At 38.7% G+C, this 24218-nt stretch overlaps 1 protein-coding gene and 1 non-coding gene across 5 annotated transcripts; one reads left to right on the plus strand and one right to left on the minus strand.

Moving 5' to 3' along the window:
• The first annotated feature begins 66 nt into the window (after positions 1–66).
• On the plus strand, positions 67–23405 carry Znf404 (zinc finger protein 404). Of its 4 annotated transcripts, XM_076838200.2 has the most exons (7): positions 573–592; positions 1498–1556; positions 4116–4200; positions 12705–12778; positions 18025–18129; positions 18947–19073; positions 21599–23405. In XM_076838200.2, the coding sequence occupies exons 4-7, from the start codon at positions 12770–12772 to the stop codon at positions 22780–22782; spliced, it is 1425 nt and encodes a 474-aa protein (XP_076694315.2). In that variant the 5' UTR covers positions 573–592; positions 1498–1556; positions 4116–4200; positions 12705–12769; the 3' UTR covers positions 22783–23405. The 4 variants fall into 4 exon arrangements, with proteins under 4 accessions (XP_076694316.2, XP_076694315.2, XP_076694314.2 ...); XM_076838201.2 differs by lacking the exons at positions 573–592; positions 1498–1556 and adding an exon at positions 67–254; XM_076838199.2 differs by lacking the exons at positions 573–592; positions 1498–1556 and adding an exon at positions 1985–2133.
• Positions 8570–8643, minus strand: Trnav-cac (transfer RNA valine (anticodon CAC)). The gene has a single exon. It is a non-coding gene; the product is annotated as a tRNA-Val (tRNA).
• Positions 23406–24218: the final 813 nt, after the last annotated feature.

Genomic DNA, 24218 nt, shown 5'->3' on the forward strand with positions numbered 1-24218 from the left:
GGATACTGGGCCGCCCCCCCTCCCGTCCCCGCGGAAGTGCTGGCGCCGACTTGCATCGCCTGAAAAGTTCCGAGAACGGCGGGCTTTATATTCTCCTTCTCCGGCAGCCGAAGTGCCACCAAATATTCTGGGCATTGTAGTATCCCTGTAGTTCCTTATGTCCCTCAGAGGAGCAACTACCGTGGCCACGCCTTCCCGGGGCGGAAGTGCTCCAGCCAGAGGAAAGGTCTGGACTACACGTCCCAGAATCTTGGGTAAGGCTGAGCTTCCTCTTGTTAGGTGGATCCTGCAATTTTCCTTTGGATGAGCAGGTGGAATCTAAATCAGTGTTTGTTTTCCAAATCAGCCTGGGTTGGTGGTGGTTGTTGTTTTGTTGTTTTCTCATTGTGAGACAGAAGTATAGGGTTCAAAGTTGGTGATAATTAACTGAAAGGCACATTTTCCAGGCTTGAGTGTCAGGGACAGGAGTAAGGAGAAGGTTAAAAGAAAAGCACTACATGCTTTATACTTAAGAAGAATGATAAAAAGGCCTACCCAACTACATACAACGTTGTTCAAGACTAACAAGAAAAAATCAAACCGATGCAAGCAGGTCTGACCACAACCCTTTAAAAGAAACCAGGAATAAGCCTAAGTAATAGTAGAAAAATCATGTAACTGTAAAACATAGGATTTAAGCCATAGGATAAGTCAGTGTGTCAGTAGTTATAGATAAATAAGCAAGTAGATTAATATAGATATAGATAAGGTTAGATTAACATAGCAATCTGCTCTTGTAGCCTTGCATGGGATAAAGGACATAGGGTTTATGGATATTAGTAAAATGACAGATGAAAATGTGCGTATAGGCCATAAGATAACTGTAGTTTTAAGTAGGCATCAAACAAGTTACTAGTACTGAGTGTGTAAAGCATTTGCTCTCGTAGAGACTCATTAGTTACTTTCAAAAATGCGCATCTTGCTGGGATTATGGGAATAGGGTCATTTGAGTAAAAAGATGTGACTAGAGAAACCTCATCTTAATTTCTTTTTTACTGTCCCTGTGAAGGGAGAACTGCATGACCCATTTCTAGGAAATAGAAACTAAAGCTGTTTTCTTATTTTAAAAAATTGTCTTTCTGTACTTTGTACCCTATAAATTGCACCCTACTCAGGATGCAGCGGTGGTGGTGGTGAGCTACATCCTGGGTTTGAATGCCCTTGTGGGTCTACATGACTTTGAAGTAGATTCTTGCCGTCCAGACCCCCACCCAAATTCAGGAAATGACTGTCTAGTACCTGCTTGAACCGTGGACGGTGATCAACTGAACTCCAAAGCTAATGCTTTTTTTTAGCTTCTATTTATCACTTGCTTGCTGACTGGAAAATTCCAGCCCTGCCTAGAGCTCACAGGCCCCACTTATGAATGTTTTAATTTCTGTGATTGGTAGCTTACATGAGGACAAGGAAGTCACTAAGTTGTGGTTTTTGTGCTTATATTCTCCTTGGATGGACTAGGAAGTTGCTGTCCTGCCACAGAACTTGAGTCTCTACGGTGGGTGACAGTCCCTGGCCAGGTAAATAAAACTCTCTTTTAATTTGAAATTCGGGCTTAGAGTGCTTTCTGGAGCGGCTCCCCGTAATACCAACTTGGAGGGTCAAAAAAAAAAAAACAAAGTCCCTGTCCCTATAGAGCTCTCACCCTGGATCATGCTGCAGACTGCACTTTGGAACCCACAACCTCCTCCTCTTGAATTCAAGATTTCCTGTCCGCTTGCCCTTGGCTCGGCGATCCTGGCGGGACTCAGATTCCGCCTTCCTCTCCTAATATCTTGAAAGCGTGGTCCTCCCGACCGCTCCAGTACCTGGCCGTGCCGCGCATGCCCACTTCGAGCACGGGCTACAGAGCAGGAGGCACCCACGGCAGGATTCTTCCGGCTGCACTACATTTCCCAGGAGCCTTGGAGGTTGACTCACCTTTCACCCTTTAGTCTTCTTCCTGTGTTCCAGTGGCCACAGTCCCAGCGTGGTGGGAAAACCGTGTCCCCCTCCCAAAACCCCCCTTCCCAAAAATAAATTCCGCGGAGGCTTTTACATCCGGAATGGACCTGGCGGTGGGGGTGAGAGGCTCCGAAGGCGAGGAAGCCCAGTGAGGTAGGGACCCTGGTCCCAAGCCCCACCCCACCTCAGTCAACGGAACTGGTGAGGCTAAGGATTTAGCCTCCTGCCCTCTGTTATCGGAGGAGCTGTTTTCCTCAAAGAGTGAACAGCAAGATTCTGTTTTTCTTCTGTACCAGGGATTGAATCCGGGGGCCCTTCACCACTGAGCCACATCCCCAGCCCTTTTTTTGTGTGTTACTTAGAGACAGGGCTTCCCCAATTGCTAAGGCTGGCTTTGAACTCTAGGTCCTGCTTTAGTCTCGAGAGCCGGTGGGATTACAGGCTTGCGGCGCTACGCGCGACAAGATTGTTTTTCAAAAAGAGTGTCCGACCTTCCGAAGGAGCATGCGCAGAGACCCACGTTTTACCTAGAGTCACCTAATAAGAGAACCCTCCCTTCCCCGCCCCCGCTGAAGATCCCATTTGTAGGACTTGCATATCACACTTCTAGGGTAAAACTCTGGAATGGGAGCTTTGGCGCATGCGCTGTAAGCATTGTGGGGAATGAATCTGTCAATCATTCCTTGTTTAGCTTAAACCACTCCTAGCAAAAAGCCCGGCAAAGGTGAACAAAGAACTCAGAAGCGCCTTTAATCCCCGACCTTTTTGAGCTGGCAGCCCTATGTCTTTGTTTTCTGTCCCGCTTGGGCACAGCACAATATTTTCCTTCCTCCAAAAAACTCCTTTAATTAAAGGTCCCCTCACACCCAGAGAGCGGGCAGGTCTTGTCCTGTGCGAAGTCTTAGAGCAGCAGAGGGGGAACTGCGTTGTCTCTGATGATGTTTGTATTGGCGCATCACTAACTGGTTGATTGGATGTGTGGCTTATGGGTAGGCGAGAGTTTTGTGGCTGTCTGTTGACATTGTTACTTAATGTCTCTAGGTTCTGATTTCTCAGCCTTCTCTCCTTTCAGTCACTTGGGGTCTGCAGCAAGTAAAAGAGGGAAACCAGATTTTGAAACTTAGAATGGAAAATCCCAGCCAGAAGACAGAGACTTGATCTTGAAAAAAGACTTTTTTTTTTTTTTTTTTTTTTTTTAACTTGGCCTCATATTTAAAGCTGGAGTCTGGGTAGACCTGATGAGGCTATCCCAAGAGTAGGATTACCTTTGAGAGGTTCCTTTCTGGAAGTTCCAAGGAGTTAACGACATGTTTTCATAACTACAGTATTTCCAAAAACTCTGGCCAAAGGCTCCAGACATGATCCTGGCCTGTCTTGTGTTGGGAAGATCAGTTCTAGTCTCCTTCCTACCCAGGTCTGGTAATGTGTGGATTAGATGAGCAGGTGAAGCAAGAATTAAAGACAGGCAGTATAGATAGGTGATCTTGGTTGGTGGGGAAGATGGCAGATGATTCAAAGGGAATGGAGTGTTATCTTTTTCTTCCTCTAGTTAATTGCTCCTGAACACACCCACTAGTCTGTGGATCTGGGAAGTGGAATATCTCCCAAATTAACATGTGAATCCTAGCATACCATAAGGGCGCCCTGGGACCCCCTACCAGAGCACACCTGGAATGTAACTCTTCTAGGGTTCCTTTAAAAAAACCCTGTCCCTCCTGATTGACATTCATAGCCTTTGGGACAGGAGTCCCCTGTTTTTCTCCTTTGATAGAAAAGCAATAAAACGACCTTTTGCTTTTTCTCAAAACTATGTCCTCATTATTAAATTGGCATTAATTGGCGCTGGGGACAAGGACTGAACTTTCTGCAACAGGGACAGATACTCTCACTTCTTGGGATAGGAGGACACCAGCTATGGCCCTCTTTTCCCTTTCAGGAGACATCTGTTACTATTATTTAAATAAAACTCACTTTCCCTGCTTGCCTTAGGGTTTCTCCAGTGTTTAAGCTTCACATCTGGGAAGCAGAACTGATAACCAGTGGTATCACAGGTGTGATCTTGAAGGGTGTTTTCTCAGTTACTGTGCTATGGGTGAAAATCCTGATTTTTCATGATTGCTTTCCTCTTTTCCCAGTGCCACGCCTCTCTAAAAAACAGACAAATAAAAATCCTGGAAGAAGAAAGAATTTTTGTTGCACATCTGAAAGTTAAAACTTCAGGTGAGTTTATGATTCTTCATTCTTCATAAAATGCACTTTAATTTCAAACACTTGAGACTCTTTCCTTTCTCTTGAAATGTTCTGCCTCATAGTGACTGATCTGTAAATACAAGATCTCACTTTCAGGGCTTTCTCTTTATAATGTATGTAACCTCTTGCTTACTGTTAGTTATTATGCTTCAAAGTTTTTACTAAAAACTAAGCTTATAATGAATATCATTACACATAGACCTCTGTCTTTTTATAGTTATTCCCTGAGGATAAACTTCTAGATTTGAAATTTCAGTCAAATCATAGATTTAATAAAAGCAGACAAAATTACTTTTTCTTCAACTCAGAAAGATAGTGGTTCATATTTCCTTTTGTGTTTAATGGTAGTTATAGTTTTTTGTTTTGTTTGTGGTGCTGGGGATTGAACCCAGGGTCTTGTGCATGTGAGGCAAACACTGTATCAACTAACCTATATCCCCAGCCTGGTAGTTATAGTTTTTATTCTGTATATTTTCTTTATCACATGAAAGAAGTTCCCTATTGCTCCAAATTTACAGAAATTTTTTTCTTTAATTGATTTTTTTTCAATTAAATGACATTTACATTTCTAAAATAAATCTCTCTCAGTCATTTATATTACTGGTTTTTCTTTGCAATATTTTTTTAATATACTTGCATCTGTGCCCATGGGAAAGATATATTGTATTTTTTCCTTTCTTGAAATGTCCTTGATAGGTTTCTATACCACAATTATACAGGTGCTGTGGTTTTGTGGTTTGTTCCAAGCCAAAATTCATGTTGAGGCTTTGAGAGTGACAGGGAATTGAGGGGCATCTGGGGTCATGAGGGGTCTGCTCTCGAAAATGAAATGTACTAAGACAGCTCACTTCATGACATGGTCCATATATTTCTGTTTACTTGAGAAGGCCAAGTTTGGTTGGTATTTTTAATTCTGTAAATGAAAGAATTTGCCACTGAAGCCTTTGGGCCTAACATTATTGTGGTAGAAAGATAGTTAATATGGATTTAATTTCTTTAATACATATAGCAATATCCTGATTTGCCATTTCTTATATCATTTTAAACTGCCTTTTCTAGTAATTTTTAAAATTTCCTCCAGGTTTTCAAGTTTATCATCATAAAATTGTTTATAAAGGTCTGTTATCATTTTCATTTCTGCAGTATATATAGTGATACCTCCTTTTATATTCCTGATAATTGACAGGGTTTTTTTTACTGGTTTATTCATCTCTCCAATGAAGTAGCTTCTGACTGTACTCATTTTGCTTTTTTATATATCCAGTTCTTTTTTTTTTTAATGTTATTGGTTTCTTTTGGAATATTCTACTTTCTGTAAGTTTAATTTGCTTTTCTTTCTTCCTCCTCCTCCTCCTTCTTCCTCTTTTTTTCCAATGTGGAGATAGAACCCAGCACCTTCTACATGCTATATAAGCATTCTAAGATTAAACTATATCCCCAGCCCATCTTTCTCTATTTCTTGAGATAGAGAATTAATTTTAAACCTTTCTGTTTTCTTGAAACATACATTTAAATCCAAACATGACTTTGTTAACATTGGTTTAACTGCACCACACAAGCTTTGATAAGTTGTATTTTCATTATCATTCAATTAAAAATATTTTGTGCCTTCTACTTTGATTTATTCTTTGAACTATAGTTATTTAGAATTATACTCCTTATATATAAACAATTGAGGAATGCCTATTTTTTAATTCTAAAGACTTAAGAAAATATCCATTGTTTTGTATTAACCCTTTGAAATTTATAGATACTTGTTTGTTTGTTTTTTTCAGAAATATCAATATTTATTATACTGAAAATAATGAACACTACAGAGGGTTTCTAAAAACACATCAGAAAAGTAATCATCTTATTCCATTCGCACTTTTCCTTTTTTTAAAAATTTCTAATTGTGGTTACAAACATAAAAGTTGGCACATTAACCATGGTGCACAGCTTGGGACCGTTGAGTGTGTTCAACTGTTGTGCAAACTATCCTGGTGAACACGCACACCTCCTTTCCCCTGCCCCCAGCCCTGGTGACCACTCCACCTTGGTCTGAGTTCTAGGCACCTCACAGGTAGACTCTTAAGTGTCCCCCATGACTGACTCATCTCACTCAGCACATCTCCAAGGTCCATCCAGGTTGTATCATGTGCTTTTCATTGCTTTTTGAGGCTAAATAATATTCCATGGTGTGCACATACATTTTGCTCATAATGCACCCCACCTACAGGGCTTGTGTTGCTTCCATATCCTGCTGTGTACCTTTCTAACACTGCTGTCAACCTGGGTGTGCACGCAGCTCTTCTAGATGCTTCTTTCAATACCCAGAAGTGGGACTGCTGGATCATGTGCTAATACTAATTCTTATGTACCTGAACACCATTTCCCACACTGGCTGCAATATTGTATACTGCCAACAACAGGGCCCAGCATTTCTTACATCTTTGCCAATACTTATTTTGATAGTACCCCCCCTAGCGGGTGTGAGTGATGTCTCGTTGTGGTGTTGATTAGCTTTGCTCGACTAGTGATTATATTTTCATGTGCTTGTTGGTCATTTCTTGTCTTGGGGAAAATGTCTACTCAAGTCCTTTGCCCATTTTTAAATTGGTTATTTTATTGTCCTTGAGTTGTAGGACTTCATATATTCCAGATGTTAACCCCTAATGACGTAGAAATAAATATTTCCTCTCATTCCATAGGTCCCATTTTCAGAGTCAGTTGTGTCCTTTGAGGTGCATAAATCTTAAGCTTGATGTGGTTCCATTTGTCTACTTTTACTTTTGCTGCCTGTGCACTTGATATTATAACAAAGAAATCATTGCCAAGTCCAAAGTCATGGAGTTTTCCCTGTTCTAGAAATTATGTGGCTTTCGGTCTCTTTAGTCTTCAATATGCTTTGAGCTAATCTTCATAAACAGTGTAAGATAAAGCGTCCCTGTGGCTTTTCTTGAGGCCACACACTGGTTTATGAAGCAGGCGAAAGCCTTCGGCACAGTCACATAAACATGCAGATGAAGTTCACAGCTCAGGAAATTGGGCCTTCCTGCGGTAATACTGCCACCCTACTGCTGCTATGCCTTTCCCTACACTCCTCTCAGTTGTGGCCTCACTAGCACTGACCCCAATCAGAAGACAAAGGAAATACACGTGAAAAATCGAAACACTTTCTGGAAAGTAAGGAAAAGGGCGGACAGAACTTTGAAGAGCAGTCCAGAGGAAGTAGATGGAACCCTTACGCAAGAGAGCTGGATCCCTCTCTTCCTCAGAATATGTGCAGTACCACGCGTTTCTCCCTCGGCCCCAAATCCAAAGTTTTGAAGGTGGGAAGTTTTGTTCAACTGATTTGCAAAGTCAGAACTAACTGACGCTGTGGTCTTTTCATTCCATGCGGATTTTCCTGCACACACACTGACTCACTTGATGAAGATGCTGCCCAGGTTCCATGTCCCCATTATCGCTTTCCTAAAGTCTGAAAAACTCTGAGTGTAGACAGCACCTGTTCTTCCAGGGTGAGGGGTGGGTTTATGGCAACTTTCCGGGCGGTGGTTTGCTTTCTGCAGAGTAGCTGCCTTCCTCGGATAAGGCACGACGCTTTGTCTCAACCGCTACCTATTCCTTCCTGCCTCGTGACGCTGGTGGAAACTGCATACAGGACAGGGGTGACCTTCCGCCGGGCCGGGCGGGAGGGCAGCGGCTGGGCACTCGGTCTCGGCCTCCGCGCTCGACTGGCTCTCTGGCCGGGTCCGCGCGCGCCGCGGCAGCCTCCGTGCCCGGCCGCCCGGACCAGGCCCGGCGACGCCGCAGCTCGGCGTGCCCCGGAGCCTGGGCCTGGGCCTGGGCCCGCGCTGCACGCCGGGACCGCGGTAGATACTTGTTTTTTGACCCAGAATATTCTGGGTAATTATGATATCAATGTTTGAAAAGAATGTATAAACTGCAGTTTATAACTCAATTTGATTGTGTTCAAACTTCTATGGATTTGTTGATTTTTGCTTCATGGGTTATCTTTTCTGTTAACAGCAGTGTTAAAATCTCTAACTTTAATTTTAAATATGTCTAGCCTTTACTTCTGTTGACTTTTGTTTTATATAATTTGAAGCTCTCTCATTAAGTACCTACAAATATTAGGACTACTATTCTGTTCTTGGTGAAAGGTAGAATATGTCCCCTTTGTTACTTATAATATTTCTTGCATCAAAGTCTATTTTTTCTGTTACAAGTACACTTATACCAGCTTTCTTCTGATTTATATCTAATATATTTTTCCATTCTTTAACATATCTGTGTCTTTATATTTAAGGTACAATTCCCTATAAGCAGCCTAATTAATCCTGGCTTTTTTTTTTCCTTATGGTACTGGGGATTGAACCCAGGGCCTTGTGCATGTGAGGCAAACTCTCTACCAACTGAGCTATATCCCTAGCCTTGGAGTTTGCATCTTCAGAATGAGAGAGGCCATAGATCAGATGGATCCACTTTGGTGCAGTGGTACTGCCGCAGTCTCTGGCTGGGCACAAATCACGAGTCACCACACAGCTTGTAGATTCAAACAGCAATTCTTTATTCCCGAACTCACACCGGCCATCTACAAACACGTTCTGGGGGAATCCACATTCTCTGCCCAAATCCACTACTCTGCCAAATCCACACTCTGCCCAAATCCACACCTCCTGGGCTTCTGTCTCCCAAATATACTGTCTGACCCTAAGAACTCAAGAGGAACTCAGCAGCAGGATATGCCGTATTCTAAAGGGGGAACACCCTAATCTCCTATTATGCTAAACTGCCCTATTCTAAAGGGGGAACACCCTAATCTCCTATTATGCTAAACCGCCCTGGTCCTTGAGCAAGGTCACCTTTCAGAAGTCCTTCCACTAGACAGCATGGGAGTAAGCTGGCAAAGAGATTGTCATACCTACTTGGCTGATGGCTCCCAGCATCTCCCCCCTTCTGATTAATTAAACAACAAGTAATGTGGCTTAAGGACCGTGCCTGGTAGGTTGTCCAGTTCAACATATGGCTCTTACCCGTCATTGGAAAACTGACCTTTAGGCGTCAGCCTCCTGTCTTAGGTTGATACCACTGCAACTGGATCATACCCGTCACTGACTACCAGTCCAGCATATAGCCATTGGCCCCCAAATTTTAGACCATCACTAGCAGAAGGGAGGAGGATACAGAAATGCCACAACACCAAGCCAATTGACAGTTCCTTTGGAAAAATTGCATCATTGGTGACACCATCAGCAAAGATCACTGGTGACACCATCAGCAAAGATATGCCAGCATTACCACAATTTGCTGCACTAAACGTAGTTACATAGTCCAGGCAAGTTCTGCAAGCGGTTCAAAGTGGAGGAATCTATCGATATGTCCGTCTCCTCCCAAAGTCCGTTTCCTCCCAAAGTAAGTTGACTCCTTGATTGAGCATACTTGTTGAGTTATATTCATTGGGATGAAGATAGGAATTCTGGCAATGATGCTAAAAAGTCATTATCCTGAAAAGAATTATTAAATATAATGAAAAGGAAAGGTGAAAGTAAACAAACAGATCTGTTAACCTCCTTAAAAAACAATCCTTAACAGCTGTTTACCTGATTTAAATTAGTAAACAAGCAGATCTGTTAACCACCTTTAAAAATAATCCTTAACAGCTGTTTACCTAATTTAAATTAAGCCATTTAAATCACGTGAATAAAAAAAAAATAATTTGGATCCATATTCTCGTGAGCGCTCCTCATATATGAAATATGGACATACGCACACACAGACATACAACACAAAACACAAATGTGCAAACAAATGTACAACACATAAGATAATAATAAAGGCCTTGTAGCTTTACCTAGGTGAAATCTCCATTGCAATGTTTAAAAACTCCACAGTCAAAAAATAAAACTGATCAAAAAAAAAAAAAACAAACCATTAACCTAGGTTTGTATGAGCTCAAAAAATAAAAATAGAACCTTATGATGTGGAAAAATGCAATAATAAAATAGATATTGAAAAAAGCATCCTGGTTAATCACAGTCGCAGATGTAAGAATGGCCAAGCTGGAGTTCTGGATATCAGCTGTTATGGATTTGAGTCAAATCATCTTCTTTTCGATCTGTAGAAATCTTTTTGGTTAGTCTTTCTGGAATCCAAATCAGTTGGTGTTCTCCTGTGGAAAAACAAACAGAACCCCGACTCCAGAAAATCACTGGGTCAGGATCTTTCCATTGTCCCATTAGAATATCTTTCCAAAGTACTTTAGTCTTATGTACATTTTTTGGATACATATGTCTTTCTGCAGCACTAAGTCCTGATGAATCCAAATTTTAAAAGTTTAGAGTAAAAAGCGTTATTTTAAGTTTATCTTTGGGAGATATATACCCCTTTCCAATTCCCTCTTTTTGCTTTAATAAACACGTTTTAATTCTATCTTGAATGTCTGTATCTAATAGTTGTCTTAGCTTTTTGTATTTTTTATCTGAAATACCTTTACTTGGCATTTTTAACCATTTTCTAATTCTTGTCTTCCTACATCTTTTCTAACTTTTTTCTTTTTAACTTTCTATACTTCTGTCTTTAAAGTTTTTCACTTCAAATTTTTAATCTTCTTTATCTAAATTTCTTTTATCCTATTATCTTCCCATTATCCTGGGTTTTTTTTTTTTCTCCGTCATGAAGGCATCTTAACCACCTTCAATTTAACCTTTTAAAGTCTTTTAATTATCATCTATACTGTACTTTTAAATGTACTTTTTCACCACCTATTGCTTCACTCTTTTAAACGAGGCTTAGATTCTGTTTAAATCGCTTTCATGTTAGTTTACATGGCTGCCCTTCAACCAAAGGCCTTTTTTACTCCATTAAGAAGCTTTGTCTCAATCTGCCATGTACAAATATCTTTTTTTTTCTTTCTTCCTTTCTCAAGCTTTTAAAGTAAGTCTAGTTTCCTCAAAATTTTTTTAAATGGCATTTCACAACTTTTTATTTTACCACAGAGATTATCTCATCTAGAAACATTTCTTTTTCTTTTAAACTTCCATATTAAAATATATTTCCACATTGAATCTTTTAATATCTCTTTTCTAGCCGTTAACCCTTTTTATAAATTCACATTCTGAAATAACCCTTATAAAGTTTCTGATTTAGACAAATTACTCCACTTAAATAAGATGAAATACTTTCATGTTTTTTTTTATGGTACTATAATAATATAATTGAAACCCAACTGAAAATTCTTATATTCTTTGTATATAAATTACACCTGATAGAATCTTAACTCTTAGTAACCTTGTTTTAGCAAAGACATAGACCAAAGCAATATTAAACTTTTTCCATTCACCAATTTATGAAAACACACATAATGTTTAAATATATTACCTTATGGAACTTAATAAGTAAACAGTACTTGATTTTATATTTAGTGGTTGATATTTTAACACTTTAGCTTTGTAAATTAATCAGATGTCTGTAAAAACCAAGATCTTAGACAAATGTAGTAAACAGAATTAGCCATCTCTTTCTTGTTGAAGAAAAATCCTTCTACAGGATACCATGGTGGTCCCATTGATATATTTAACAACTTCTCGTTTAAAAGCCATGGGCTGCATTTTTGTATTGTATCAACATATGCCCTAGCTGTTCTTGGTCTTACTGGGGTGCCTTTTTTCTCTAACAATTTCTCTCCCTCGCTGGTGAACAACTTCAAACCTTGAGTTAACCATTTTCCCCAGTTTGCCTGAGAAAGTTCTAGGAACAGGCAACTTGAAATAAAAACAAAATAAATCAAAACAAGAACACATTGTTTTTTGAAATGCTCACCCATTCTTTCGCTCTCCTTCGGGGCGAGTAATTTCACTTACCCCCAAGCTTCAGGCGTAACGCGTACGAGCCACCAAATGCCGCAGTCTCTGGCTGGGCACAAATCACGAGTCACCACACAGCTTGTAGATTCAAACAGCAATTCTTTATTCCCGAACTCACACCGGCCGTCTACAAACACGTTCTGGGGGAATCCACGTTCTCTGCCCAAATCCACTACTCTGCCAAAATCCACACTCTGCCCAAATCCACACCTCCTGGGCTTCTGTCTCCCAAATATACTGTCTGACCCTAAGAACTCAAGAGGAACTCAGCAGCAGAATACGCCCTATTCTAAAGGGGGAACACCCTAATCTCCTATTATGCTAAACCGCCCTGGTCCTTGAGCAAGGTCACCTTTCAGAAGTCCTTCCACTAGACAGCATGGGAGTAAGCTGGCAAGGAGATTGTCATACCTACTTGGCTGATGGCTCCCAGCATGGTACCTTTGCTCTGTGTCCCCACTTGTGTGGTCTGAATGGAGAGGGCTTGGATTTGTCTGGACGTCTCACATCCCTTGACATGTGTTAATGTTTAGGGTATGGCAGGAAGAGGAAGAAGAAAGAAGAAAGAAAAAATAGCTTCAGAGTTCTGAGGTCCACCAGTCTCAAAGTCTCTTTTTCTTCCCCTAGCTCTGGCTCTCTGAACTTTTCTTCTCTAGTAGAAGAATACTGAAGAAGGCCGGCATGGTTAAATCATGGCCCAGGTAAGTTGATGTCTCTTTCTACTTCTTGAAAAGTTATGATTTTAACTCATGTAATATTTTCTGTTTTTATCCCTAAACAGCCTTTGTAAGACAGCTGTTGGATGCATTTCATAGTTCCCATGTGTCAACTTACTTTTACTTATTCATCAAATAATTCTGCAGTATGTTCAGTTTTCTCTCAAGAGCAGGTTTTAAGCCGAGTGTGGTAGTGCATGCCTATAATCTCAGCAGCTCTGCAGGTTGAGGCAGGAGGATTTCAGGTTTGAAGCCAGCCTCAGCAATTTATCAAAGCTGTAAGCAATCTAGTGAGACCTGTCTTCAAATAAAAAAATAAAAAGGAACCAGGTGCAGTGGTGCTCCCCTGTAATCCCAACAGCTCCTGAGGCTGAGACAGGAGGATTGAAAATTCAAAGCCAGCCTTAGCAATGGTGAGGCAAGGTGCTAAACAACTCAGTGAGACCCTGTCTCTAAATAAAATTCGAAATAGGGCTGGCAATGTGGCTCAGTGGTTGAGTGCCCCTTAGTTCAATCCCCAGTATCAAAAAAAAAAAAAAAAAAAGAAAAGAAAGAAAGAAAGAAAGAAAAAAAACAAAATACATGGGCTGGGGCTGGGGTTGTGGCTCAGTGGTAGAGCACTTAGCATGCTTGAGGCACTGAGTTCGTTCCCAGCACCACATAAAAAAAACTAAATAAACAAAATAAAGGTAAAATAAAAGGGGTGGAGGGAGCTGCTGGAGATGTGGCTCAGTGGTTAAGTGCTGTTGGATTCAAACCTAGGTACCAACAAAAAAAGAGCAGATTTTGAGTAGTGAAAAAATTTAAGTTCCTTAAAAAGAAAAAAAAGAAGAAGTTCCTTGAAGGAAATATTTAAGCTGTCCTTGTCAGATTCTCAGTTTCATGTATAGAAGTGATGGTCTTGTTGGACCACAAGAAGGAAAACTTTCTCCATAGTTTTTTGAATAAAGGAAAATTTTGTTGTGAATGGTCTAAGTCTTAGTGCAAGATGAGGTCTCAGCTTTGATAAGCTCTTAGGTTTGGGTAGAGATAGGATTAGGTCTTACCTAGAGAGAGATCAGAAGCCTAACTAGAGAGATGAATAAGGTAGCAAGGTCTATTTTGTAGTGGAAGGGAAGTTGCTTATCTTTAGTGAATCAGTGTTGTTCTGGATCATTCTGCATTAGTGTATTCTAACTCAGTAACAGTAGTTCAGTAAGGGATTATAGAAAGGAAGGCCATCTAGAACTTGATAGAGGAGGTGATGCTTTTCTGCAAGGAAGAGGTTGGGATTTGTGTCCAATATAAATAGTATAATATTATGCATATTAATATTATTATTATTAATGAAACCTAATACTTTAAGAAAGATTAAACCTGACAAGAGGGACTAAATGAAATCATTAATTTGTCAAAATAAGGAAAATGCTTATGATATAATCTGACATATAAGAAACTTGTGTTTTGACTTAATTTTACTTAAGTTGTTTTCTTTCATTTTCCTTTAGTACTTGGGATTAAATTCAAGGGCACTCAACCACTGAGCCACATCCCCAGCCCTATTTTGTATTTTATTTAGAGACTGGGGCTCACTGAGTTGCTTTGCTGAGATTGGCTTTGAATTCGCCATCCACCTGTCTCAGCCTCCTAAACTACTGGGAATACAGGCATGCACCCTCGTGCATGGCCTTAAATTGTTTTCTAAGATAGAGGCTATCAGCTTTTTTGAGATATAAATGACATAAATGAGTGTTTTAATTTTTGCCTTTGTATATAAACTTTATTTAATTATAAGTGACACATAATAAACTGTTCCTATTTAAGGCATCTGGTAAATTTGGATATGAACATTAATACACCTGAGAAACTATCACCAGTCAACATAATGAACAAATATATCAGTCCAAACATTTTTTGGAACTAGGGATTGAACCCAGGGCTGCTTACCCACTGAGCCACATCCCTATCCATTTTTATTTTTTATGTTGGGACAGGGTCTTACTGAGTTGCTTAGGGCCTCACCAACTTGCTGAGAGGCTAGCCTCAAACTTCTGATCCTCCTGCCTCAGCCACCCAAGTTGCTAGGATTACAGGTGTGCACCACCATACCCAGCTTTTAAACATTTTCTTATATCCCTTTATGATTGCCTCCTTCCTGCCCACCCATCCTACCTTTATTTCCCAACAATTGTTCTACTTTCTCTTTATATGGGATAGTTTGCATTTTCTAGAATTTTATATAACTGGAATCATATATAATGTTCTTTTTTGGAAGATCTGTCTTATTTCATTCAGCACATTTTGAGATTCATCCACGTTGTACTGTATATTTGTAATGCATTCCATTTTATTGCTCACTAGTGTTCTCTTCTAAGGTAATACCACAGTTTATCCATTTATCTCTTGATGAGTATTTGAATTTTTCCCATTTTTTGCTATTACAAATAAAGCTGCTGTAATCATTCATGCACAAATCTTTGTAGGCACATATTCTTTTATTTATTTACCTTTGATAAATACTGGGATTAGAATGGTTGGTCATATGGATGCTTAGCTTTTTAAGAAACCAACACATGATTTTTCAAAGTGATTAAACTATTTTACATTCCCACCTGTGGGGTACAGGAGTTCTGTTTTGTTCCCACATCCATGGAACACTTCAGATGGTCAGTGTCTTTAATGGCAGTCATTCTAATAGTTGTATATTGTGGTTTTAATTTGTATCAACATTTATTTTGCATTTCCCTAATAAATAATAGTGCTTAATAAATATCTTTTTTAAAAAAAAACATTTATTTTTTAGTTTAGGTAGACACAATACCTTTATTTTTTTATGAGGTGCTGAGGATTCAACATCTGAACCAAATTTTTGTGTGGAAGTTCATTTCTCTGTATTTCTCTTTACTCATTTAACAGTGACTTTTGAAGTCCAGGAGTTATAAATTTTTAAGAAATCCAATTTACCAGTGTATATTTTTTTATGAATTATACTGTTCCTATTGTGTCTGAGGAATCTCTAACTGAAGATTACTAGGTTTTTTACACTCCATTGTCTCCTAGAAGATATATAGTTTTAGGTTTTACATTTGGACCTATAGTTGATGTTAATTTTGGCATATGGTACAAGGTATAGATCATATTTTTGCGTATGGACATCCAATTGTTCCAGCACTGTTTTGTGAAAATATTAGTGTTTCTCTACTCAACTGTCTTAGCACCTTTGTTAGAAGTCAGAGCCAAGTGTAGTCATATATGTGTAGTGCCAGCATCCAAGAGGCTGAGGTGAGAGAATCACTTGTCCAAGAATTGAAGACTAGACTGGACCACCACGTTATTCAGCTTTTCATTGCTGTGACAGAATACCTGAGAAAATCAGCTTAAAGGAGGAAAGGTTTATTGAGGTTTATTTTCACTCATGGTTTCAGAGTTTTAAGTACGTAGTCACTTGATCCCATCATGTGGACTTGTGGTGAGGCAGAACATGATGGTGGGAAGTGTGTAGTAGAGAAGAGCTGCACCTCATGGTAGCCAGCAGAGGCTGTAGTCAAGATGTAGTCCCCAAAGGCATACCTCCAAGGACCCACTCCCTTCAGTTAGGCCCCTCCTTCTAAAGTTTCCACCACCTCCCAATAGTCCATTCAGTTATGAACGCCACTGATGAGGTTAGCTTCCTCATGATCCAATCACTTGTCAAAAGCTCTGTCCCTGAATGTAGCTGCACTGGGGACCAAACCTTCAACACATGAGCTTTTGGAGGACATTCTACATCCACAAGAATATAGTGAGACCCCTGTCTCCAAAAAAGGAATAAAGGTCAGTTGTCTATATATTTATAGGTCTGTTTCTCCATTCTTTGTTCTGTTCCTTTGGTTTGTTTGTGTGTTCTGATACATTGTTTTTGGTTTTGTTTTTGTTTTTGTAGTTGTGGATGGACAACATGCCTTTATTTTATTTGTTTACTTTTATTTGTTTACTTTTACGTGGTGCTGAGGATTGAACCCAGTACCTTGTGCGAGGCAAGCACTTTGCCACTGAGCTACAGCCCCAGCCCAACACCATGTTCTTTTCACTATTTTAACATAATAAGTTTTCCAGTCAGAGGGATAGTGCTCCAACTTTGTCCTTCTTCAAAGTTGTCTACACTATTCTAGGTCCCTTATATTTTTTTTTTTTTTTTTTTTAGTTCTGTTTTTTTTTTTTTTTAATCTTTTTTTTTTTAATATTTATTTTTTAGTTTTTTTTTTTTTTTTTTTGGCGGACACAACATCTTTGTTTGTATGTGGTGCTGAGGATCGAACCCGGGCCGCACGCATGCCAGTCGAGTGCGCTACCGCTTGAGCCACATCCCCAGCCCGGTCCCTTATATTTTTTAAATGAATTTTAGAATCAGCTTATCAATTTCTAAAACAAAAACACCCCCCCTGAAAAAAAAAAATCCTGCTGGGATTTTGATTGGGAATGTGTTGAATCTGTGTATTTGCAAAGATAATCATCACCTGATCCATGAACATGTTATATCTCTTCATTTATTTATGTCTTTTAATTTTTTTTCTCAGCAATTATTTTTGGGTTTTAAAGTATGAGTATCGCACATGTTTTGTTTGATTTTTAAAATTTGTATTTGATATTTTTCCACTGAGTATCCAGTATTTTTTATTTAAATTTTCCACCAGCTTTTGCTAATATTGAGATATAAGTAGGGTTTTTGTTGTTGTTTTATGGTGTTGGGGATTGAACCCAGGGCCTCCTACATGCTAAACAAGAGCTTTATGGCTAACTACTACATCCCATTAAAGATGTTATTGATATTTGAATATATTGAACTTGGGTCTTCTTGCTGAACTCATTTAATAGTTTAGTGATTTTCTATAAAATTTTGCTGGATTTTCTACATTACTAGTCATATCATCTGTGAATGAAGAGAATTTTACCTATTTTACAATCTGGATTCTTTTTATTTCTTGCCTGTTGCATTGACTAGAATCTCTACACAATGCTGAATAGAAGTGGTGAGAGTAGATATCCTTGCCTTATTCCTGAAGGAAAGCATTTAGCCTTTAACTAATAAATGTGATACTTGCTATGGGTTTTGTTGTTTGTTTGTAGATATCATTCATTAGGTTGAGGTTTCTTGTTTTGCTGGGAATTTTTATCAAGATTAGAAGTTGGATTTTATCAAATGCTTTTTCTGCACTTATTGATATTATTATATGGTCTTTCTTAATATGGTGGTTTGTTTATTTTTTTTAAAGGACAAAGACAGTTTATTGCTTTGTTACCAAAGGAGAAACACAGGGGACTCCTGTACCACAGGCTGTGATTCTGCCCATCAGCAAGAACTAGAGGTTTTCAAAGAGGTCAATATGGTGAATTATATCAACTGGTTTTCAAATGTTAGACCTACCTTGAATTCATGCAATAAACTTTATTGCTTTTCTATGTTGTTGGATTCAGAGTGCTAAAAATTGTTTAGAATCTTTGCATCTATGTTCTTGAGGGATGTGAAGCTTGTAATTTTCTTGTAGTATTTTTATCTGGTTTGGCTATGAGGATAATACTCAGGAAGTCCTGGGTTTCACTTCAGTTCCCCCTTCCTGTGCCACAGGCTGGAAAATATCTTCTTAAAGTGAGCTATGTCAGTTGTAGGTCACACCTCATTTGTTATTTCAGAGATCATAGTTTGCCATTATCCAGTGTTTTCTGTGTTGAAACTATGTTTTGCATATTTTATCCAGTTTTTCATTTATTTCATGTAGAAGGGCAAATTGAATCTCTGTTATTCCATCAGAGTAGGAGAGATTTCATAATGTTTTGAGGGGGTGAATTTTATTTATTGTTTTTACATATTCCCTGAAGAAAAAAAGAACTTATACAGATTAGTAGTTGGTGGCTTGTGCAATATCCTAATCTATACCATGTCATTTAATTTGGAAAGTCTGATTACTTTATTCATTTTCATATATTTAGATATTTTTCCATATTATTGAAGTCATTTTTTGTGGTTCAAGAGGATTAAGATTATGTAGGATTCGACATAAGATAAGTATTTACTCTCATCTAACCATGTAATGATTTCATAACTTCAAACTCTTCTTTTTTATATATTGCCTCTTTATAGAATTCCATCTGGAAAAAGTTTTCTTTTAAAACTAATATATGGGTTTATCATTTCAGGTACCACTGACTTTCAGTGATGTTGCCATAGACTTCTCTCAGGAGGAGTGGGAATGTTTAAACTCAGATCAGAGGGATTTATACAGAGATGTGATGGTAGAGAATTATATCAACTTGGTTTCTTTGGGTAAGAATTTGTTCTCTGGAGTATCAGCTTTCTCTACTATACATTGATTATTGTATATATTGCCAGGAAACCAACTAAATTTCTGCTCCATGTTCTCAAAATATTGATTTGAAATTTGTTATTTAGAAACAAGAACCTCCATTTTGTGCCTGAATCTTTCCTATTCACATGCCTTCCTGCCTTCCTCTGCCCTATCCTGTAATTGATTTTTTTCTAAATGAATTTCATATTATGTGTGTGTTCTGAATGTTTGTAAATATTCTGTTGTAATTGCTGATCCTCCAACACAGAGAACAGGTATTATAGGATCTTCGTTTTTTTTCTTTACTACAAAAGAGCCTCTGATTTTCATTGTAGAATAATGACTCAAGATCATTTTCTGTTATTTTTTGTAGTTAGAGCAGTGGGAATATTGACTTGCAGTGAACTGATAGATTCTACCCAGGGGTAGAAGTCTTTGTCCTGATTTTGGAAAATACTTGGCCATCCTCTCCTCTCCTCTAGAAATGTTACTATACCCATGCTAGACCTTCTGAGCAGATCTTGCAATTCTATCACTACCTTCTTTTGCTCTTCCATTTTTCTCTGTGCTGGAGTTTGAGTATTTTCTGTTGACTTGTATTCCAGCTTACATATTTTGTCTTTTATTGAGATGAGTCTGCTCTCTTTTTTTTTTTAGAGAGAGAATTTCTTTTAATATTTATTTTTTAGTTTTCGGCGGACACAACATCTTTGTTTGTATGTGGTGCTGAGGATCGAACCCGGGCCGCATGCATGCCAGGCGAGCGCGCTACCACTTGAGCCACATCCCCAGCCCTGAGTCTGCTCTTAAAAGAGTATTTTTTTTTTTTTTGTATCAGATAACTGCCTTTTTCAGTTTAGAAATTCAGTTTGATTTTTGTATTTTCCATTTATCTGTTGAAATTCTTCCATGTTTTATTGAGGGCTTTTGAAGTTCTTCCTTGTTTTATTGAGGGTTTTTTTTTGTTTGTTTGTTTTTGTTTTTTTGTCCCAGGGGAGCTAAGCACTGAGCCAGATCTCCAGCCCTTTTTAATTTGATTTAATTTTTATTTTATTTTGAGACAGGGTCTGAGTTGCTTAGGGCCTCGCTAAATTGCTGAGGCTGTTCTTGAACTTATGATCCTCCTTCCTCAGCCTCCTGAGTTGCTTTGATTTGGGGCATGTGCCACCATGCCAGGCAAAAATATGATATTTTGAAAAACATTATTCCAAAAGTTTTGACAAATCAATGAAATCATTATTAGATTTTAATCTATAAGAATCATTCAAGGAAAAGTAAAAAGAAAACCTCAAAAGTATCACAGTGCTAAAGAATCTAAATCAGTCATCCATATATTATCACAAATTAGTAGATTTAGGCCCAGAGTGTCACAAAAGTCCTAAAATATAGAGCCCTGAGGGTGATGGGACACTCCTAAGTAATGGGAAAGGTTGTGTTATATTTCTGTAGATGAAAAGGTGCCATGTGGTAGGATATAGAGAATAAAAATGCTAACCACTGGAAATGAATTGTATAGATAAGACAGAGCCTTTTAGTTATCATTATATATTTGGGTTTCATTCTAAAATCAAGATAAATCATGTGGAAAAGTGATATAGAGAAATATCTGGTAAATGGTGTTAGAAATGCAGATGAACAGCTCTACTTCTGTACATTCTGATTGACTCGTCTATAGATACCTAAAAGGTAGTGTATGCCTGAGTAATTCTGGTTCATAACTAAATATGAGAACTACTGACTTTTTCTGTTTGCCTTCTCATGCCTTACATCCTAATGTGAACTTTTAGAACTTTCCAAGCCCTTTTTTTTGGTACCAGGGATTGAACGCAGTGGTGCTAAACCACTGAACCACACCCCCAGCCCTTTTTTGTATTTTATTTAGAGACAGCGTGTCACTAAGTTGCTGAAGCTGGCTTTGAACTCATGATCCTCCTGTCTCAGCCTCCCAAACAGCTGGAATTACAGGCATGTGCTATGGCGCCCAGCTTCCAAGCCCTTCTTGCCTTTTAAAAATATCGTGGCTGTATTTTAGAATTTCCTTATCCTTTTGTTGTTGTTGTTTAATATTTATTTCTTTTAGTTGTACACAATGCTATTTTTATTTATTCATTTTTATGTGGTGCTGGAATGAAACCCAGGGCCTTGCACACACCAAGCGAGCACTCTACCACTGAGCCACAACCCCAGCCCCATCCTTTGTTTCTAAAGGATAAACTTTTCAGATTTGTTTTGTTTTGTTTTGGTACTGGGGATTGAACTCATGGGCACTCAACCACTGAGCCTCATCCCCAGCCCTATTTTATGTTTTATTTAGAGACAGGTCTCACTGAGTTGCTTAGCGCCTCACTTTTGCTGAGGATGGATTTGAACTCATGATCCTCCTGCCTCAGCCTCCCAAGCCACCACACACTGGCAACTTTTCAGTTGTTGTTGTTAATATAGAAAACACCTCCTTGTCTCCTCCCATAGGAAAATGGCATTTGTTGTTCTCATTTTCTTTCAGACTTTGATATCTCAACTAAGACCAACAAGCTATCTTCAGAAAAAAACATTTGTGAAATAAACTCACACCATAAGGAGACATTGAAAAGAAACAAAAGCTTCAACTTGATGGGGTTTATTTTCAGTAATGAGCCACCATGGAGAATTGAATTTGGGAGACAGCAGAGAACTAAAGTGGAATGTCAAATGATAATCAGAAAACTTGTATCCCTTCCTTTCCACCAGAGAATTCATGCTGTAAACAAATCATACAAATGTCAGAAATGCAGGAAATGCTTTAGAAAATCTTCACAACTTACTGAACATCTGAGAGAACATACTGGAGCGAGTGCCTATGTATGTAAGGAATGTGGAAAGGCCTTTGTAATTCTCCGGAATTTTATTAAACATCAAAAATTTCATACTAATCCTAAACCCTATGAATGTAATAGATGTGAGAAGGCGTTTAGGTTTTCTTCAGAGCTGATCCGACATCAGATGATTCATACTAGTGTGAAGCCCTATGAATGTGTGCGGTGTGGAAAGGCTTTTAAACGTCAGTCTCACCTTGTTGAACATCAGAGAATTCATATTGGTTTGAAACCCTATGAATGTAAGGATTGTGGAGAGAGCTTTAGGTTGTACCGACATATGTGTCTGCATCAGAAAAGTCATCATGGTGTGAAGTCCTATATCTGCACGGAATGTGGGAAGGCTTTTGGTCGTTGTTCGGGTCTTATCCAACATAGGAAAATTCATTCTGGTGAGAAACCATATAAATGTAAACAATGTGGAAAGGCCTTTATTCGCAACTATCTACTGATTGAACATCAAAGAAGCCACACTGGTGAGAAACCTCATGAATGTATGGAATGTGGAAAGGCCTTTAGCAGGGGCTCCAGCCTACGGAACCATAAAAGAATTCACAGTGGAAAGAACCTCTATGATTGTACGGAGTGTGGGAAGGCCTTTAAGAGGGTCTCAAGCCTTCGTAACCACAAAAGAATCCATAGTGGTAAGAACTTCTATGATTGTAAGGAGTGTGGGAAAACCTTTAGCAGGGGCTCAAGCCTTCATAACCATAAAAGAATTCATAGTGGTGAGAACCTTTATGATTGTAAAGAGTGTGGGAAGACCTTTGGTCGGCGCTATCTACTTACTCAACATCAGAGTTTTCACAGAAGTGAGAAAAGAGGAAAGCCTTGAGCCATAGCACAACCTTTATTGTTATCACTGTTCCACCTCCTGATGATATCATCATGAAGATAACACTAGTTATGAAATAAAAATCCTTGGAAGGATTTCTGGAACCTTAGTATTTACTTACTAAATATATTATTTTATGTCCATGATTAATATTATTAAAAATAAATTCATGAGTAAGAAAGATACCAGAGTATGATATTTTTAAAAACTTCCTATCATTTCACCTCATTCATTCTGGAAAAAAATCACTGAGAATGTGTTATATAAGAAATCTTATTTCGAATTTATCCACTTAAAGAATGCCCAAAGGAATATCCTATCTTTATCAAATCTTGAGAGTATAACTGGTGAAAAATCAGAGGGTGATTTGAAGAAAATTTTTTGTAATAAATTCTGTAGCAGATAAAATGCAAGCCATATTGCTACAATATGAAGAAATAAAAAATGAACAGTTGGGTGACCAAAAAACACATATTGAGTTGGAAAAGTTTTCTCCAATTTTATGCAAGTTTCAGACTTAAATATTTATAGAAGAGGTAACTTTTCAGTGGGTGATGAAGGCTTGTTTACTCTCCACCTAGTGGCAGTATACCTGATATGTCTTTCATATGTATTTACATGTGTGTATATACACACATGAATCCATATGGATGTGCATGTCTCTTGTTTGTATTCATAGGCATATGTGTAGTCAGCTTTTTGTCACTGTGACCAAAATACCTGACAAGGAAAACTTAAAGAAGAAAAGTTTATTCTGACTCAAGGTTCAGAGGTTTGGTCTGCACTGGGCTGACACCATTGCTGTAAGCCCAAGGTAAAGCAAAAACATGGCAGAAGGCATGGTGGAGGAGTGCTGCTCATTCATCATGGCCGGGAAGCAGAGAGGAGAGCAAGCCACAGGGAAGGCAGCCCTTCCAGGGCACACCCCCACTGACCCACTTCCTCTAACTGTATCCCTCCTGCCTACAGTTACCACCCATTTAGTCCATTCAAATTAGGATGGACTGGTTAGGTTATAGCTCTCATAATTATCTCTGATTGTTCTACATTAACACAGGAGCTTTGGGGAGGGGGTCACCCCCTACGTAAACCATAACAACATACATATCCTGTTCTATATATTACACATATTGTTTTGCTGTTTTTTAAGTGAATGTTTTGGGTATCACTTCACCTCTAAAAAGATGACATATGGAGTTGGGAGTGTAATCAGTGGTAGAGCTTGCCTAGTATGTGTGAGACCCAGAATATGAGGCCCAGCACTGCACAACAAAGCAAAAAATCAACATACAAGTCCTAGGATTCTAGATAATTTGCTGTATGATCACTAAACTATTGACACCCAAAACAATTAACAGTAACTCCATAATGTCCTGTAATGAAGTAGGACAGAAGAGGCTGGGTACCAGAGGTACTTTCAGGAAGCAGGCTTATTG

Source organism: Callospermophilus lateralis, chromosome 18 (genome assembly GCF_048772815.1).
Source record: "Callospermophilus lateralis isolate mCalLat2 chromosome 18, mCalLat2.hap1, whole genome shotgun sequence".
Classification (NCBI taxonomy): Eukaryota; Metazoa; Chordata; class Mammalia; order Rodentia; family Sciuridae; genus Callospermophilus; species Callospermophilus lateralis.

Excerpts from the sequence above, each read along its gene's own strand:
- Znf404 (XM_076838201.2), top strand. Across the intron at positions 18,130-18,946 it reads AACTAGAGGTTTTCAAAGAG|GTACCACTGACTTTCAGTGA; the intron begins GTCAATATGGTG and ends TTATCATTTCAG. Across the intron at positions 19,074-21,598 it reads TATCAACTTGGTTTCTTTGG|ACTTTGATATCTCAACTAAG; the intron begins GTAAGAATTTGT and ends ATTTTCTTTCAG.